Source organism: Ceratotherium simum, chromosome 4 (genome assembly GCF_057802395.1).
Source record: "Ceratotherium simum simum isolate JZ-2026a chromosome 4, ASM5780239v1, whole genome shotgun sequence".
NCBI classification, from domain to species: Eukaryota; Metazoa; Chordata; class Mammalia; order Perissodactyla; family Rhinocerotidae; genus Ceratotherium; species Ceratotherium simum.
Genome location: NC_141903.1, coordinates 34,592,641 through 34,613,103, shown reverse-complemented (window position 1 = coordinate 34,613,103; position 20,463 = coordinate 34,592,641). Strand labels below are relative to the sequence as shown.

General features: G+C 38.9%; 1 protein-coding gene across 2 annotated transcripts in view; it reads right to left on the bottom strand.

The window, feature by feature from the left end:
* Positions 1 to 20,463, bottom strand: part of LOC101407382 (protein diaphanous homolog 1) — a 39,193-nt gene that overhangs the window by 13,179 nt on the left and 5,551 nt on the right. Inside the window, exons 2-3 of one of the 2 annotated variants that reach the window (XM_087429645.1) lie at positions 2,022 to 2,048; positions 860 to 1,015 (exon numbers count right to left, since the gene is read on the bottom strand). In XM_087429645.1, coding sequence (XP_087285771.1) covers positions 860 to 1,015; positions 2,022 to 2,048 — 183 coding nt within the window. The remainder of the gene's footprint in view (positions 1 to 859; positions 1,016 to 2,021; positions 2,049 to 20,463) is intronic. The other variant, XM_087429646.1, reaches the window with a different exon arrangement.

Below are 20,463 nucleotides of genomic sequence, written 5' to 3'. Positions count from 1 at the left end.
AGAGATTGTCTTGATAGATCATACTCTTAGACTCTTAATGCACTTGGATTATTAAGAGACAAACTGAAAGCTTCAGTGAAAAATAATACTAGTAGTACTGGTTGAGTGTTTACTATACACCAGGCCCTGTGTTAAGGATTTTAATCCCATGCTTTTAATTAAGTTAGGCCTGCCATCAGTCTCTATTTGAATCTGAGATCACATATCCAGGCAATATACAGGTCTTATGAAACCTTATAAGCATGTACTCAAAACTTTCCAAGACTTACCACTAGTGGACATTCACTGAGTGTCTTCCTCACTCAGTGTCCCTCAATAAGGACAGCAAAGTTAAGTCACATCCATGTATATTTCATTACTCAACTGACATCAGCTACAATCTTGAAAGGTCTTCTAGTGATTATAGCATCAGAATTCTCTTTCCAGATTCACCACTAAATAGAAGACCTCGAGCAAATGATGCCTTTCCATTCCTCAGTTTCTTCTTTGTATAGCATTCATTGTGAATGCTTCAAAATTTTATCTACTCTGGCTAACCCAAAGGTAGTCTCCACACTACCATATGAGTTGGTCCACTCATCCTACGTCTTTGTGGCTAACGTGTTGCTGGGCAGAAGGACGTTAACAAGGCAGTCAGTGATCAGATATTTCCAAGCCTAACTCAGAGATTCCAATCTTATGGACTGGTGTTTGTATATTTAGTCCCTTCATTAACGGGACTGCTATTAAGAAGTTCCTTGTTAAGCCTAGAATTCTGGGTAATTAAGGGCTACTTAAGGGGGACCGAGCACAAAAAAGGGTCCACCACGCCCATAAATGCATTTTCAGGAAGAAGCAACATTTTCGGGTGGGACCTTACCAGCATCTGTTCAAAGAGTACTAGAACTTGCTCATCTGAAACATCTTGCAATGACTGTGCTGTGGGATCATCCCCATACGATGCAGAAGAATTTCTATGAGCAGAATTGGGCTTTTCCTTCTCCTTCTTAATTCTCATGCTGGTAAATCTCTCCAGCTGAGAAAGAAAAAGAAGTATTAGCAGTAATCCATTTTCACTTACACAACAAACCACACGTCAAATAGCCAACCCTCTAACCTCTTACGCATGCATGGTTCCTCTGGTTTGTGGGCAGTTCAAGACTCTCCTTACATGAAAAGAAGAAATCCGTCTTCCTCATATCTAATTTAGCATACTGACCCTGTACTCTCATCTTCATCCGTAGATAAGAGGACCGAAGTATTAAGATTTGGAACCTCTCTAAAAAGAGAAAACTTTCTCCTTGAGCTCCCTTGCCATTTCTAAGCCCTCTAGCAGCACAGAACTGAAAACATCTCATCTACAGAGCTGTCTTCATAAAATGCCCTGTTTCCCTCCAGCTTTCCAATAATAAATGTGGCCAGGCCCTCAGAGGATCCCCCCCTTCGAGAGGTGAGTATGACCATAGATTTTAATAGATATAAGTCATACAGAATAAACAAGTAAACGCCTTAAAACCAGGAACCATTCCTTTTTCTTTCTTCTGTACACTCCATAGCACTTGTGTTATGTAGGCAGCAAAAGTTCAATACATATTCTTCAAAATCCCCTTTGCAAAGAATACAATGTACTTCAAGGGAATATATGCCATCTCTCCGCCAACCAAATGCTTATGAACCATTCCTCAAACCTCAAGTACAGATGCTCAAATCACAAAGAGCCACCGATAAGCTGCAGCTCATCAGCTCCATCTGTTTGAAAATAACAGAAAACATCTGCAAGCTTCAAGTGACATGAGTGGCAACCAGCCTGCAAGTCAGCTTGGAGTTTAGAGAAAGTGCCTAACCTTGGAAACCAATGAACATGCCAGAGAAATGCATGCAATGGGACAAACACAGAGCAAAGAGTTAGGAAAAAGCTTTGGGGTGCTCTAAGAATAGAACCTGTCACCATTACAAGCTATAGAAAGTCAAAGTTATGGCAACTTGTAAATGTCATAGGAAATGAGCTAGAACATGCACATGCTGAACAAAAATTTCCTTACCTCATCTGCCATGAGCCGCTTCAGAGTCTAGGAAACAGGAAAAAAGGAGGGAGAAGAAAGAGAAGAGAGATCAGTGAAATGCTGGGAAACCTCCCAAACAACAGAAGGGTTGGAGGGAAAGAGAAGAGAAAATAAGTTGAAAGGATCTAAGCTACTTCCCACCGGCTAAGATTTCTGCCAAACTATTCCTTAGCACATTCCCTTAGGTAAGGGGCAGGAAGAGTCTTAAGGTCACTAACAAATGAATGGAAAAAAAGATGGAGAACTGAAAAGACTCTATATGTGATGACCAGTAAACCTATGAAACATGCTCAACTTCATTAGTAAACAAGGAAATGCAAACTAAAACCACAGTAAGATATTTCGCACTCTCAAAATTGGCAAAAATTTTCACGTCTCTCTAGTCATAGAGCAGCAAGAGCTCTCACACACCGTGGGTGGTGATGTAAATTGCTATGGCCACTTTGGAAAACAGTACGGTATTATCTAGTAAAGTTAAACACACACATACACTACAACTCAACCCATCTATTTCCATATATCTACCCCACAGAAACTTGCACATATGTAGCAGGATGTGTATAACAAGAATGTTCACAGCAACACTATAAAACAGAGAACAATCCAAATAGCCATCAAGGGCCGGCCCCGTGGCTTAGCGGTTAAGTGCGCGCGCTCCGCTGCTGGCGGCCTGGGTTTGGATCCCGGGCGCCCACTGACACACTGCTTCTTCGGCCATGCTGAGGCCGCGTCCCACATACAGCAACTAGAAGGATGTGCAACTATGACATACAACTATCTACTGGGGCTTTGGGGGGAAAAAAAGGAGGAGGATTGGCAATAGATGTTAGCTCAGAGCCAGTCTTCCTCAGCAAAAAGAGGAGGATTAGCACGGATGTTAGCTCAGGGCTGATCTCCTCACAAAAAAAAACAAAAACAAATAGCCATCAAGAGTAGAATGGGTAAACTGGTATATTGCTACAGTGGAAAACTATCACACAAAGAGAGTAAATGAACTTACAGCTACTCATAAACATGAAACTGAACGTGTTATTTCATTTACATTGAGTTTAAAAGCATGCAAAACTAAATTCTATTATTTAGGATATAAAATAATAAAGGGAATGATTACCACAAATGTCAAAACAGTGGTTACTTGGGGAGGTGGAAGAGTTGTGACTGCAGAACGGGACAAGGGGGCTTCTGGGGAGCTTACAAGATTCTATTTCTCAACATGGATGGTGGTTGCATGGATGTTCGGTTTATAATTATTCTGTACGTTTTATGTTCTCTTCTGTATATATGCTATACTTTACCAAAAAAACAAAAAAAAGCCTGAACAAGCAGGTGTGAGAAAGCAGGATTCTTCTTTGTCCTAATGCTTAATTTTAACCTGTATTTCTTTTTGCTAACGTCCTTAGAAGACTATAGTAAATGCATCTTGACTAACCTTCCTCAACTAATGAAAAACTAGTTTTGACCCTGCCACAAAGCCATTTTACTAACTTTTTTATGGACAAGAAAAATCTGTATCATTATGTTCATGTTCCCCATGTCAGAGTTTAGTTAAATCCAGTGTAAACTGTGAATCTTAGCTTTGCCCTCCACGGTCCAGAGGAGGTCAAGCTTCTGCTGACTGAGTGCTAATCACTCATCAGAAACCATAAGAACCTTGCTCAGCGTCAATGGAATTTAAAATTACTTTGCATGTGCTACTTACTGGGGAGTGAAGGCAGAAGGACGGTGAGGCAGAGAGAGCAATACCTAAGGAGACCAACAGTTCCTTTTGTCACCACCCTAAGTCACCTGGCACATACAGGTGAAACAAGCCATAAAAAGGATGTGTGTATAGTTTAGGTTGCCATTACCACTTACGTTAAACTCATTTGCTCCTAGAGCAACTGCTTCCAGAACCTTGTCCTCCAAACTCAAATGTTCCCTCAGAACCAAGCAGCAACCCAAACAATTCCAGGATGGATGTAACGTTAGAGAACCCGCGTCTAATGAATCAGTGCCAGCTGGATTGTTAACAGACGCAGGTTAAGTTAAAGAAAGGAGAAACCAGCAACCCGTTCTTTCTGCCTACAGACTCAATTTATGTCTCTCCATGGCACTACCACTACCCAAGTTCATGCCATTATTATCTCCTGCTTGATTTATTGCAATAGCCTCATAACTGATCTTTCTGCCTGCAGTCCTGTCTGCCCCACACCAAATCCATTCTCCATACTACATCCAAGAGTAATCTTTCTAAAATGCCAAGCTATCCACGTTATTTTCCCATGTAAAATCCTTCAAGAGCTCCCCAGTGCCCTCAGGTTAAAATCCAAATTCCTTAGCATGACATATGACACTCCTGGCTTCTTTCCCTAGACTCATCTCTCAACCAACTCTCCACCTCAAACCCTGTCTTCTGAGCATCTTGAACTAGCTGCAGGTCCACAAACAGATCATGCTGTCTCTACCCCAGACATTCCCTAGGCTGCTGCTGCCCTCAGTCTAGATTGTGCTTTCAAGGCTAACTCCAAGAGGACCTGCAGGATGATATCTGTGTTTCCACAGGAATAACTACTTACCTGTCTCATAGCACTAGCAGTGAATTACAATTATCTTTTGATTGTCTGCCTCCTCTACCCCTTTCCAGACTAAGTTCCTTCAGGGCAGAGCCTGAGACTTAGTCATTATGTCTCCTATGAACAAACACCATAATCTGGGGCTGCTTTCCAAAAATACCAATCCCTGGAGAAGCCCTCAAATCTATCCCACCTCCTCATTGTATCAATGAAGAAACTGAAGCTCAGACAGGTGGAGTAAATCTTCGAGGTCACATGATTAGGAGCAAGCAGGGTATGGAATTCAGGTCTCCAGATTCCAAAGCCCAAACTCTTTGCATTCCCCAAATTCTTCTGCATTGTTCCCATTTAATGCCCACTAACTCTTGTCTTTAGATACAAAAGTAAACATATCTTTTCATAAGAAGGAAGATACCAGTTTCCCTTGCTTTCCTTGGTGCATCATTAGAAACAGATTTAATTCTTTGAAAAAATTATCCACGTTTTAGTGCTCAATTTGAGTAAGGACAGCGCAAGGGATCCAAGCAAGATAAAAGCTGCATTTCCTCAACTTGTCCAACAGAGGGCAGCAACTACCAGCAAAGTGAACTACAGTGCAGTATAGGCAAAACAGTTTCAGAACCCAATAGAACACCCACAGCAAGCTCAATTCAATTTTTGAGATGGAACCTGCTGCTACAGTATATTGCAGGTGTATGGTTTACTTATTTAATACTAAGTGTGTTTTCCTTACAGATCCTATGTATACTGTGTTTGCAAACAGTAAGCTTTGTTCAGTTTTTTTAAATTGTATCATTAGTTGTTTTGTGGATTCTCTGAGATATGAAACAAGAGGTTCCTAGATCATGAGAAGTAAAAAGAACCAAAAATAGTGGAGTCCAGGAAGACAAAATGCTACTGGAGCTACATTTATGCTTTATGCCTCAGATGTCCAAGCTTTTTTATAAAGTCTCTAATCATCCTATCTATCTCTAATGCTTCTACTCTCATCGTTCTCCTCATTTGCTGTCAATTCTCTTCTGCCCCCAAACCAAAGCCTTACTGTCCTAGCCCGGCTGCACTAAATACTTCACCTTCCTGTCCCTCCTACTGAGTCTTCCAATAAAACTATCACTAAAACCTTCAACAACAAATATAGATACTGATGGAAGCATAAATACTGAATGAAATTTTTTTAAATATCCAAGTCACCTCATGAAAACAGATTAATAGGAACCTCTAGGTAAAAGACGGTAGACTAAATCAAAGCATCTAATTTCTCCCCTCTAACCCTTATAAATCTACAGAAAAGGAATTTTTAGAAAGAAAAAAATGATGGAAGGAAGGAGACTACAAGGTTGGGAAAAAGAAGAAAAGAGCAATTGCAACCAAATTTTGAAGCTGGGGAATAAATAGAAGGACTGGTGGTAAACCCAACAGACCTAAGAAAGCTGAGTCCTATCAGAAGTAGGAAAAGCCCCAAAACAATCCAAATTATACTTAAGGATCCTCAAAAGGCTCAGAATTAGTGTCACGAGGTACCTATGGAAATAGAGGTTGGATGGATATTGGTTGAAAGCTGTTTAAGAAGCTGTTAGATCTGTAGATCCTTCCACACCACCTCTACCACCGCACCATTGGGAGATGACTCTCCCTTACTCCAGCAGAAGTCTGGAACTTTATTCTTAGACGAGGGTAAAACAGAGGGTCTCTGGACTGGGTGATGCCAGGCATAGTTGTGGGCAGGGACCCTATACCAAAAAGAAAAGTAAACCTATGCATACTATACACTAAGATACTCAGCACTTTCCCCCTTCTAATTTCTCAGAATCCCAGCAGCCTGGCCCTTACCCTTGAGGCAGAGGTTGGAAAAGTCTTCTCTGGGGAATCGAAAAATGCCCTAAAGCTACTGACAGAGCCTAAAGCTAATGATATAGTCCAAGCAGATCACCCTAGAGCTCTGCGTACAATAAGGTAGCCACTCAGTAGAAACTACTGAGCACTTCTAATGTGGCTAGGGCAAATGAAGAAGGAAGTTTTTACTTAATTTTAACAAAATTTAAATTTAAAAACAAACATTTTATTCTTATTGTTAAACTTAAGTATGTTTGGAACACGCTGGGTATGTGAATCTTTTTCATTTGTAAATTATGAAATCTAAATACACATCAAGCATTTTTTAAAAAAATTTATCATCTGAATTGAGATGTGCTATAAATATAAAATATACACTGGAGTTCAATAACTTAATATGAAAAACAGAATGTAAAATATCTTAATAATTTTATATTTATTACATATTGAAATATTTTAGATATTTGATTAAATAAATTATATTATTAAAATTAATTTCACATGTTTCTTTATGCCTTTTTTAATGTGGCTACCAGAAAATCTAAAATTATTTACGTGACTCATATTATAATTTCTATTGGACAGGCTCTCCTACAGTAAAGGGCATACATAGCTAACAAACCCTACCCATGCATCCCGAGTTTCCCATCAGCTTTTTAGTCCCTCATTCTTAAAAATGAGCAGACAACCCAGGACTATCAGACATCTGAGGAAAGCCACTAATATGAGAGAGAAAAAGAAAGAAGGAAAAAGGCAACGTCATATTGAGACTATGCAAGGAGAAGAAAGATTTAAAAAAAAATCACTGATATCCACAAGACAGAACATAACGCCATTTTAGCAAGAAAGCAAGAAATATTCAAAACAAAAAGAACCCTTAGAAGTTAAAAATATGAGAACAGAAATTAAAGCTCAATAGAAGGACTGGAAGATAAGAATTAAGGAAATGATCCAAAAAGTAGAGCAAAAAGACAGAGTTGGAAAAATAAGAGAGAAAAGATAAGAAAATTAGTAGATCAGTTTGGGAGGTCCAATACCAAATAATAGGAGGAAACCAAGAAAGTGGAAGACTTGATATATAGGAAACAGGAGACCTAACACATGAGAGAGGTAAAGGAAATCCCTAGGACACAGATTCCAGGATGACTGTTCTGTGCCAGAGAGCACAATTAAATGGGAATAATGACACTTGAGCCAGACCTTCAAAGACTGTCATCACCATCATCCACTTTTATTCTGGCTTTTTAAACTGACAATACCTGATGAGCCTGACCCAGATTCTTGGCTTGCCTCAACCATATGTTAATAGTTTCTTCCTTCCCTTTTTTGCTCTACTGCCTAGACTGTCAAGGACACTCATTCCACTCCACAGAATTTTCTTACTTTAACTTATTCAGGAGAGCTGAAGGTTGGCCATGGTGAGCTTAGAAGCAGAAAATACAGAGCACTGTACTCCCCTGGTCATATTCCTGCTGGATGTCTAGTACTTGGCCTTCATTGCAGCCTTGCCAGATGCTCAACTGTTGTGAGCCCTATGTTCCCCAGGTCTCACTTATGGCTTGGCCCACTGATATCCTAAGAGGGAGCCCTTGCAAACAATCAGAGAATCTAAAGTTAGACTATGACTCCAGGGTAGTATTCAGTTTATCTTCTCCTGGGAACCTCCATTTAACAATGGCAAGAGTGTCATTTACACAGTCTAGATCTTTGCTTGGTACTTAATTTTTATAATAATCCTTCATTTATATGCAAACAATTATTGATAGAAGCATAAAATACTTTTATTTTTTATTTTTTTGTGAGGAAGATCAGCCCTGAGCTAACATCCATGCCAATCCTCCTCTTTTTGCTGAGGAAGACTGGCCCTGGGCTAACATCTGTACCCATTTTCCTCCACTTTATATGGGACTCCGCCACAGCATGGCCTGACAAGCAGTGCGTTGGTGCGCACCCAGGATCCAAACCCTGGCTGCCAGCAGCAGAGCACATGCACTTAACCGCTAAGCCATGGGGCCGGCCCGAGCATAAAATATTTTTAAAAGGGGTAGAAAAACATTTGTTCTATAGGCATTTTTTATTCAATAGAATTAGATGAGTAAATAAATTTCTAAAGGTCCTTAGCTGATATAGGAAAAGAGCTTAACAAAACTGCACTTATTAAAATGAGCTTCATCTTCTCCAAAAGATTCTCAGTATTATTAAATCTTACTTAAATCAACATAAATTGCTCAAAAGTGCACTGCAACAAAAGTAACAGCATCAAAAATAAATATACTTGGCTGGGTACTGCTCTGCATTAAGACCATCATCAATCAACATAAAAATGAAAAGCTGTCCCTTCTCTCCCCTTCGAGAGAGTAATTCAAAGCTCTGATTCAGTCACCACATCCTAATGTAATATGTGGTAAGATAAATCTTTTGGTTACCATCTATAGGAAATAGGAAACTTCCTAGACACTTTACAGTTTGGTTTCTATAAGAAACCAAAAATAAAAAAGTCAAAAGATCCCAAGGTATGCCAAGTGAGGCCAAACTAATTACAGTAAATGACTTAATGAGTCTGAATGATCCCCTGATCAATTATTATATAATTAATCATAATAAATCAAATCATAATAAATGCAAATGAACAATAAAGCTTATTTTCCATAACTGGATTTGTGGTGGTGGTGGTGGTGGCAGTTGTATCTATTAATACTTCAGATTTTAAAAAGTGGGCCAATGGGACTAAACTTGGCAGTCTTTTGGACAGAGGTTCCCTCTGTTTGCCTAGTAACAGAATCTGAACTATTATAAACTCAAGGATATGAGAAAATTCATCCAAGGGGACCGATTACCTCTAACCAATTTCCTGAATCTTGAACTTTTCCCTCTAGTCAGAAAAAGGGCACAGATTTCTCAAACAATTAAGGATGGTCTCTTGGCACAGGGTGCTCACGCAGCCAAACAAAAGGTAAATCAGGTAGTATCCTTAGCAGCAGAGAGGTTGGCAGGGATCTAATAAAAGATTATGATTAAACATTACTCTGAACACAGAGTACATTACAAAGCACAAAGTGTTTCTAATTCCTACCATTGTGCTTCACAAGAACAGTTAAGAACGGACAATAATCCCGTGAACCATGTGGCTAGCACACAGGTAATATAAACCTACAACTGCAAGCCTGTATCTCAACACTTTCTAAAGATTTTGTTCAGGCTAACTTATACTGGACAACTACAACTACGTCTGAGCTCTTGACTAACTGACTACCACCAGAACGCCACAGCTGAATGCCACTTGGCCGCCATTCTGTGATGACTCTAGGAAGCCTAGGATCCCTGGGAACTACAGGTTTTCTTATAATACCTATAATCACAATGCAAGGCACTAATGCCTCAGTATACTCAATTCCTACCTCTGCCTCTTCTGACATCCACCCTTGCTCATGGGCTGTCTAACTCAGTGTAAGGGAAATGTTTAGTGTGGTAGGTAGAATTCTAAGATGTTTCTCAAGATTCCTAGCCTGATGTACACATTCTGTATAATTAGCAGGACTATAAATATGATAGGACATCACTCCTATGATTAGGTTACGTTATTTGGCACAAGTGACATTTAAGAAAGGGAAGTTATCTGCGTGGGCCTGATCCAATCACATGAGCCCTTTAAGGGCCAGAGGTTAGAGACACAAGGATTCAGTATGCCATTTCTGGCTTGAGCATGAAGGGAGCCAAATGGCAAGGACTGCAGGCAGCCTCTAGGAGCTTGAGAGCCAGCAAAGAAACTGGGCCTCAGTCCTACAACTGCAAGGAACTAAACTGTGCCAACAACTTGAATGAGCTCAGAAGAAGATTTCCCCTAGCACCTCCAAATGAGAATGGGCCCAGCTGACACTGATTTTGGCCCTATGATACTCTGAGAACCCAGCCACACTGTCCATGCTGGACTTTTTACCAACGGAACTATGAGCTGATAAGCAGGCTTTGCTTTGAAATCTTGAGTTTGTTACATAGCAGCAGGAAACTAATACATTAAGCAAACTGACAAAATCTAGAATTTATCTAGAACTTTGGTTAAAGGAAAAAGACCACGAGTCCTGATTTTACTTCTGGCATCCTAAAAAACTGCAAGTATGATTTTGAGCAAACCATTTTATTCTTCATGCTTCAGTTGCCCTATTTATTAAAAAACAAAATCAGGGGCCGGCCCAGTGGTATAGTGGTTAAGTTCTCATGCTCCACTTCGTTGGCCAGGGTTTGCAGGTTCGGACCCCGGGTGCAGATCTATGCACCGCCTGTCAAGCCTTGCTGTGGCAGGCGTCCCACATAAAACAGAGGAAGATGGGCACAGATATTAGCTCAGAGCCAATCTTCCTCAGCAAAAAGAGGAGGATTGGCAACAGATGTTAGCTCAGGGCCAATCTTCCTCACACACACACACAAAAAAACCCAAAATCAAACCAGACACACACCTCTTGGGACCACCGAGATCATAAAACGGAGTGGTGAGAGATCATTCTGTAAAGGCAATGGTGCTGTTATTACTACAGCAAGACTTCTTGTAAAATACACACTTGAAGAGTGGACTAGTTGACGCTGCACTCCAACAACATGGCATAATGAAAAAGCTATTCCTCATCTATAAATTATACACTTAGCCATAGTCAATCGTTTCACAAAAAAAAACTAAAGAACATACCCAAGCCAGGCTCTAAATATTTTATATCAGATCCTTTTTCAGATCATTTATTGTAACTGTTCCTATGGACCAGATTGTAAGTTGCTGGGGGACAGGAACCCATGTCTTGTTCATTTGATATGCCCAATATCTAATAAATATTTTTAAAATTAGCACCACTATAAGTTTAGGAGCATCATCCCAAGCACAGTATACTCATTCATTCATTATCTTATTTAAATTGAGCCAAATGAGGGAAAACGTCAAGTCAAAGTCTATGACAGTACAGTATGATTGTTATCATACTCAGTAAGCTATCAGACCAAACCTTCCAGAGTAATGTCTTTCCCTGTGAATGCGACAAGGGGACACTGACTGGTGCTTCAGCCCACATGACACATTTGAGTTGCCCTTGGGGAAAATATCCAATTACGGGACACATGTCACCTAGGGAGTCTTCCACCTCCTTTAAAAAGCAATAAGCTGGGCCAGCCCCGTGGCTTAGCGGTTAAGTGCACGCACTCCGCTACTGGCAGCCCGGGTTCGGATCCCAGGCGCGCACCGACGCACCGCTTCTCTGGCCATGCTGAGGCCTCGTCCCACATTCAGCAACTAGAAGGATGTGCAACTATGACATACAACTATCTACTGGGGCTTTGGGGGGAAAAAAAAAAAGGAGGAGGATTGGCAATAGATGTTAGCTCAGAGCCGGTCTTCTTCAGCAAAAAGAGGAGGATTAGCACGGATGTTAGCTCAGGGCTGATCTTCTTCACGAAAAAAAAAAAAAAAGCAATAAGCCATCAATAAAGACACAGGCTACCTACAGGTAAAATGGGAAATAAGTGCCACTGCAGCAAACAACAATTTTCTTTCAGATCCTAATCTACCTACCCAGAAAGGACCAGGTAAGGTATATGTCATCCAGAATCACACAGAACAGAGAGCAGAGTCTGCCTGATTCATTTCTTCACTCTATCACAGGACTGACATTCAGTTCCTTAGGCAACAGAAGGTTAGAACATGGACTTGAATTCAATTACCAATGAATTCTATTCCAGCTTTGCCACAAAATTTGCCACACTTCCAGTAATGGACAGTAAAGGCAGGGTAAGCTTTTCTTTTTATCTACCACAGTTTTAGTCTTCCTATCTTTAGGACTATGTTGTCTCACAGGACTAAAGTGAAGGATAAATAATAAAATGGATGTAAAGCACTTTGTTTTGCAAAGTGCTTTGTAAAAGTTAAATAATATATGATGATGGAACCAATAACACTTGCTAGTCTCCTTCAATTCCCACTCCTTATACGGAGTCAATTAGAACTAGAAAGAAGGAAATAATGGATACCTTCAAATGTAGGGAAGAATTTTCCCTTCCATTTTCAAGGAATGGCCCAAGGATGACATCGAATGAGTCAATATCTCATCTACTATTTACAGAGAAACAAACTAGATTCTGACATCACTACTCATTGGTGCCAACAGCCTAACAGGAGTTGTGTAGAACTGGAGCACCCACTTCAAAAAACAAAATATAAGAAAAAGGGTATCTCAGAGGAAAGGCAGTCTAAAAGAGAAGCACAAAATAACAAAGAATTGAAAACTATGAACTATAAAGCTAATTTAACATTATAAAGTTAAACGTGTTTAAGGAAAAGAAAACTGATGATTATCTAGCGATCCCCAGAAATGGAGATGGCACACTCATATTCTCCATGATTACTAAGGAAAAAGTGCTAAAGGAAGAATTAAGACTGGCAGCGCATCCATTTAGTTCCATGCTGCCTCAGCAGCCCCACAGCTAAACTCAGTATTAGAACATTAAACTCGTTAGAATTCATACGAGACAACAAAGGGAACAGAGTAGAGTCCAAGATCTTTTATTCCTAATTAAAAGAGTTCTTTGGATCTACCCCTGCCTTCCAGAATCAATATCTTTTTCCTGATACCACCCATGGAGCCCTGAAAGATTCCAGGCTGTGGCACATGTCAAGCACAAACTAGAAATGCCATATAAAGAGCATTAGGTAACTGTAATCCATTCCCTGCTTCAATAATTTACTTACAAATTTGAAGCAATTTACTTATAAATTCAAAGCAACAAACTCAATTTCTCTCACAACTGTCTAAAACTGCTGGTAAGAGTCTGCTTTCCAATAAACCACATTTCCCAACTATAATTAAAATGATGGAAAAACTCTCTTAATATTAGGATTCAATCATCTAACAGACAAGTTCAGAATATGTTCTAATAGTCCTCTAATAGTCCAAAAAGGTAAGTCTCTTGGGGAAAAGGAGAAGGTAACTTTTCGCCTACAGCTTAGCTTATCTTGAAGCCCTGGGACAAGCATAGCCTGCATCCTAGACAGCTGATAGCCTAGAAGGAAGAAGGAAAGTCCACTCGGGTTTCAGTATTCCAACTCAGCAGACAGGTGGAAATCAGGCTGGGAACACTGCAGTCCTCCTACAAGTCCATCCAAGCAAACTGCCAGTCCATCCAAGCACTCAAGGGTCGGGAAAACAAGCTGCCAATAGAGCAAGTGCTCAGATTGTGGAAGTCCTAGTTTCCTATCAAGTATCACAAGGTGCGGCAGACATGCCCATCTCCTTTGCTGTCAGGAAGGAGGTGCACACATATTCTGCCATCTGGTGAGAGAACAGTAAACAAAGCTTCCTCTCTTCCAAACATCCTAAGGTTCTGATAAAACTTCTGAATACATATATAAAAAACAATAAATAATGTTAACCTATTTTTCCAAAGTTTCAATATATTTCTAAAGCTCCGAATACTGATACTTGTTCTTTACTTTCTTACTAGGCCTCTCTCTTTACTGCCCGAGCTTAGAGAAGATTGTGATTGTTCCTTTAAAAAAGGGGTGTTGTCCACTCATTTGGAAACAGTCAGTGACTCAGGAATGCTGTTTCCCAATCTCCGTAGCAACTGTCTTCTCCTCCCATGTTGTGATGTGAGTAGCAGGACCTCTACTCTTCCTCAAGGGTGAGCACGTGTATGACACACCCAGCCTGGCAGACAGGAGGTTCCTGCAGCTGATACCGCTTCTACATATGAGGCCACCTTGTTTTAAATCCCATTCTCAAACCCTTCATTTCTAAATGGTGGTTACATCTCTTTTTTTCTATCCTCACACATCATTCCCGAATACCCAGAAATAATCACAGCCTACTGATAATAGCTTAACTGATCCAAAAATTACACCACTACTCAAAAAGCCAGACTTGATCTTATAAAGCCACAGTAAATACTTTCTGGCATTTTACAAATCTAGAAGAAGGTTTTATTTGGAGAAAATCTTGGGGCGGGGGGACAGCATGAGGGGAAATCTCATTATTCCTTTATCACCAAAAACACAAGCAAGAGTGAAAATAAGGTCCTTCTGATACTTCTAGCAAGCATACTTGTGTACAACTACGTTCTAACACAAACACAGAATTTCATACCACAGTACTTAGGCTCCAAAGAGACTTCCATGTATCACATATTTTTCTCTTTGGTTCTAACTATTTAAAAATATAACTATAATTTCTGGAAAACGAGGCATGGGATTGTTTTACTCTATTTTTATAAACATCTATATTTTCTTAGAAAAATATATACTACTTTTATAACAAAAAATACATTTGCATTTCAAAAGTAGCAACTTTCAAAGATTAAAAAGCTGGAAAATGTTTGATATATTGTTTTAAAAGCAGAAAACGTGTTAACTATAATTGCAATGTTGTAAAAATATCTGCGCATGGACATAATGACTAGAATATTCAAATACTAAGTGAAATAAAAATGAAACATAGAAATTTGGGGTTCTTAGATATTATTTTGAAAATGTATGTATATGTCTTTTAAAAAAGAAAAACATAAAAAAATCAAGCACAGCATCTAAGCAAAATAACATCATCCAATTCTCATATTCAGAATGCCCACCAGTTTACTCTTCTCCAGTAGTACTTTGCTTAAGGAAACACTCTGGCAGGGCACAGTTACAAAATTTAGAGGTGACCACGCAATGTGAAAAAGAATAATGAACAGTTAGAGGAGTCTAAAAGCTAGCTCACCTAATTACATGACCTTGAGCCACTTAACACCTCTAGGCCTCAGTGGCCTCCTCATATTAAGATAAGGAGGCTGGGTCAGACCATTTCTAGGGTCTCTTCAAGGGACCTTAAAGATTGTGCTTAGTTACTACTGCTCTTTTTTTGAGGGCAACCCAATGCCTGCTGCTTACCCGATAATACATATCCCTACAGTGGCTTCTCACCACTTCTTCTTGTGGTTTCAATCACAGGAAACAGACGTCACCCATGGGCCTAGAAGTAAGTAACGAACAAGCCCTGGCGGATGCAAAGAGCTGCCAACTAAGGCCAACTCCCATCTTTTTAAAATACAAAAATCAAGAAATCACTAGAAACCTCTCTGTCTGAGGAGCTTGACACACATCTTTCACAAAAACTAACAAAACTAAAAATATCTCTGCAGGCCCCATGCAAGCATGATGAAATAATTTTAGAACAATCCAAAACTACTTCGCTTCTATGGCCAAATGAAGGAACTGAAGGAACTCTATAGCTATGGGTAGGAGTATGTGAGTTTAAGAAAAAAATTGGGCACTCCTACTGCCACACTAGCATTTTTTGTGGAGATCCAGACATATCCTGAGGACTTGAAGACTCATCCTTGTCTTTTTTATTTAATATTCTATGTAAACCGTCTGTAGCCATGAAAGACTAGGATACTAATAGATACAAATAATATGGAGACTTGGCAATTATTCACTTTAAATATATGTTAACAATCCCTAGAGCACTGGGTCAAATACTGCCCTCATTTATAAAATTAGCAGCCTCGTACCATGTGAAATAATGCAGAAATTCCTAATCCTATAGACGTGTTTCTTCATTAAACACAAGACAAAACTAAAAGATACTATCTCTGGAGAAAAATAGTAATCTTTTCTCAACAGAGTTCTTCTGGTCAGGTATAGTTATGTTAGCGGTTCTCTCTGCCTCATAGTTACCTCGGTGACAGAGGACTAATGTTTTCAAAACTGTCAATCTCCTACATTAGACCACAGAAATGGAGAGACTTGAAAATAATCTCAAGATTCTTAAGACTAATATTAAAACTAAAATACATAAAAGGAAATTTTTATGTGAACACCACCACTGCTCTTAGGCACCTTACAAGCTAGATGGGAGATGAGATCCCCAAAAAAGATTTCTCTCTCTCTCTATTTTTTCTTTTTTTTTTTGCATTCACAAAAAACTAAAGAACACTTCAAATAAGCGTGCAATAAAAACCCACACGGCACCATATACTAGAGAACATTTAGAAGAAACAGTAGGGCCCAAAGATAGGCTCGGATTGTTCCCACAATGGCATTTCCCACCTGAGCCCACAATTTGGCTATAAAGCTTTGAGATCTAGCTGGACAAAGTCACATTTTTTAAAATCTAGATTAATCTCTGAAAGTCTGAAAAGATGGATGTATTAAAATTGATAAGGATTAGAAATCAAACAAACAACTATTTAAACTCCATCTAGACAGCAGAAATGATTTACTGGAACCTTAACACTAAGCTATTCATGTTCTTGGATATGCTGATTAAAACTGTCACCATCACACATTCACATGGCCAAAAACTGAACCAACATGCATCAGGACATGTTACAAAATGCTAATTTTCAGTCCTGCTTTCTGCAGGTTTCTACAAAAAGAAAACTTAAAAGCCTTTCCCAGGGATAAAATAATCTCTATGAAGTGGCTTCACCTTTCTTAAATGATTTATCTCCCATTAATCCTCTAGACTGCTATAACAGGGTCACTTCTCTTTACTACAGCCACACATTCGTATCTCTGAGCCTCTGTTCACACTGCTCCTCACCTCATGAAATCCCTTCCCCCTCTTCTCTACCAATCCTTGGATTGCTTCCAGGGCCTGTCATGTCCCCCATCTTCTGTGAAGCTAACTAGCACTGCCCACAATTATATTCTGGATCATAGATAGAATTTGGGACATAAGTATAGACTTCTGAAATCATTCATGCTAACACTCTAATTTTACAAGAAAAAAACCAAGAAAAGTGGAGTGACTTACCTAGAGTTCACATGGTTAATTAGTAGCAAGGTCAGACTAAGCAGCAATATATGGAAAAAATACTTCAGGGGGAGTGAGAGATAGGGTTCTAGTCCTAAGTCTAGTTGTAAATTTGGACAGATCCCTTCTCTAGGCCCACATTTCTTAATGTGTAAAACAAAGGCTTTGAACGAAATAATTTTTAGCATCCTTTTCATCTCCAGCATTCTACGATTCTGAAGCCTAGGTCTTCTGACTCTCAGTCCAGTAATCTTCCCACTTAATTCCTTTACTTCTCTGAATTTCTCCAGCTTTTAAAGTCTAAACTCAGGGCCTCAAGAGCTTTTCCTACCCATTCTTCTATAGACATGGCTGAGATTACAATCTCTTAAAAAACAAGGACTGAACTTGATAGGACAACCACATGACTTCTTGATCAGCCTTTTGGATCTAGGGTAGATCCATGTAGGTTCAGACAAACAAGAGAAACTCTATTCTCTACTCTTTGCCACCAGTCATACAGAAAATCCTAGTTCCAGGTACCTGGATCTCGGTGTCAATGCCTTAATTATTAACTACAGGCAAATAACTGCCAGGTCTAAAGAACAAACTTCAGCAGTCCCCAGACTCAGAAGAGACCCTGTAGTTTTTAGCCATTTGCCATCCTTACAGTCAAGTTTTAGGGCCATAAAGAGAGGTCTCAAAGAACACCACATGCCAACTCTAAAACATAGAAAAGATAACTATAGAGATGGTTTAGCAACAGCTCCCTCCTCCCCTTTCGTCACCACTACCTGCTGCTCTCAGCAATTTAAACAACTAAAATTCCTAACAGGTGCCGCTTTTAGAGCTGTTCTACTTAAAAAGGAGATAAGGTTATATTTAAAAAAAAAATAATTGACAACTTCTTAATAACTCATGAGCCAGGGGGAAAGATAGGTTTTGCATGCACTGTAATAGCTACTTTTTCATCCCTAAGATAAGAAAGGTTTAATTAAGATTCTTGCAATGGTTTCAAAGTCTAAATTACTAAACGCAAACAGCAGTTAGGCATTTAGCCACTGCACTTTGTACATCTAGACCCAATACTTCTTTCCCACCAACTGATCTAGAGGAGAGTCCAGTTTTAATAGACCATAGTTGTCAAAAGAGATACCATCAAAATTTTCTATGAAATTGCTAGCAATGAATACTCTTTTATACTGCAGGCACAAAAACTGGGCACTTGTAAACTGTCAGCACAATGTGGTGAATAAGAACATGTTGTCTTTTAATCAGCTAGACCTACACTTGAATCCTAGTTCTATGACCCTAAGCAAGTTGCTTGATCTCACTGAGTTTAATTATCTATAAAATGCGAATAACAATAGTACCTGTTTTATAAGGTAGATGTAGAGATTAAGGAGATAATGAATCTAAAGCTCTTCGGCACAGGGCTAGAGCAACAGTAAGTATGCAACAAACAACTATTATTACTGTTACTGTTATTGTTATTATTACTCCCTGTCCTTCCAGTCTGGAATGAATTAATCTTCCTATCCATAAAGATGCTGAACATTCACTAATATTTATAGATAGGAAGATTGCCCTTATACAACCTGTAGCACACTGAGTACAGGAAAACAAAAGGTTTCTAGCACCACATAAGAAGATGAAAATGCTTCCAGGATAAATGGAATCTCTAAGGTCCTCAATCCTAAGAATATCAGAAATGTTCTGTCTTGCCTACGGGGGAAAATTTACACCCCAAAGAGAATGTGTGGAATATAGCTCACATCCACAGTGGAAAAGAGGAGAATTTAAGAGCAAAATCTACATCATTTTTAGAAGAAAACAGAGGAGAAAATCTTAGTGACTGTGATTTTAGCAAAGATTTTTGAAATAAGACACAAAAAGCAAAAAAATTGGTCTTCATGAAAATCAAACACTTTTGTTCTTAAAAACACACTGTTAAGAAAACAAAAAGGCAAGTCACAGGAGGAAGAAAATATCTGCAAAACATATATCCAACAAAGGACGTATATTTAGACCATAATAAAAAAATTTAACCCGGCAAAGATTTTGAACAGACGCTTCAAGGAAGATATGCAGATAGCAAATAAGCACTTGAAAAGACATTCAACATCATTATGGAAACGCAAATTAAACCCAGATTGAGATAGCTATACACAACCAGTAGAATGGCTAAAATTTAAGACTGATCATACCAAGAGTTGGGAAGGAACCAGAACTCATATATTGCTTGTGGGAATGTAAAATGGTACAACCACTTTGGAAAACAGTTGGGCAATTTCTTAAAAAATTAACATAGCCCTACCATATAACCTAGTCATTCCACTCCCAGGTATTTACAAAAGAGAAATGAAGGCATATGTTCAGACAAAAACTTGTATATGAATGTAAACAACAACAACGACAACAAAAAACAACCCAAAACTGGAAACAACCCAAATGCCCAACAACAGGTAAATGAATAACCAATTATAGTAAATCCATTCAAAATGAATTACTCAGCAATAAAAAAAATGAGCTATTAATATATTTTAACAACATATATTACGCTGAAAGAAGCCAGAAACAAGGGTTCATTTTGTAGGATTCCATTTACATAAACTTATAGAAAATACAAACTAATCTATAGTTACAGAAAGCAAATATCTAGTTACCTGGGGATGGGGGCACAGGGAGGGATGGGAGGGAGAGATTACAAAGATGCAGGAGGAAACTCTTGAGGGTGACAGATATATTCATTATCTTGATTGTGGTAATGGTTTCACAAATTGTGACTAAATATATGTAGTTTATTATATGTTAATTATACATCAATAACGCTGTAAAAAAAAAAAATGGTAAAGACCCCTGAATAAAGAGTGACCTACTCCAGGAAAAAAAAAAAGAAAGTGAGGGTTATCCTTTTTACTTGATCCTAAAGTTCTAACATAAAAAAAAGGCAGCTATATCTGAGATGTAAGCCCACTACCAAGGTATTCTCCTTGGTTTTGTGTGACCTTTAGGATCAAAGATGGCTTAAACATCATCCTCTGTTGGGTCCTTAAAGTATGTGAAATCTTAAAAGAAAACGCAAATCCTATGCTTTCACACAGTACTATTCCTAAAACAGGGAATAAGTCACAGAATCAGAAATTCAGAAAAATAATCCAGGACACCATAAACTCTACCTATATCTGCTACCCTAACAAAATGCTCAAGTAGCTACTGCCTGAGGACCACTTATAACCACCACCAAGGATGGAATTTCCCATCATCCATACAAGAATGTTTCTACAT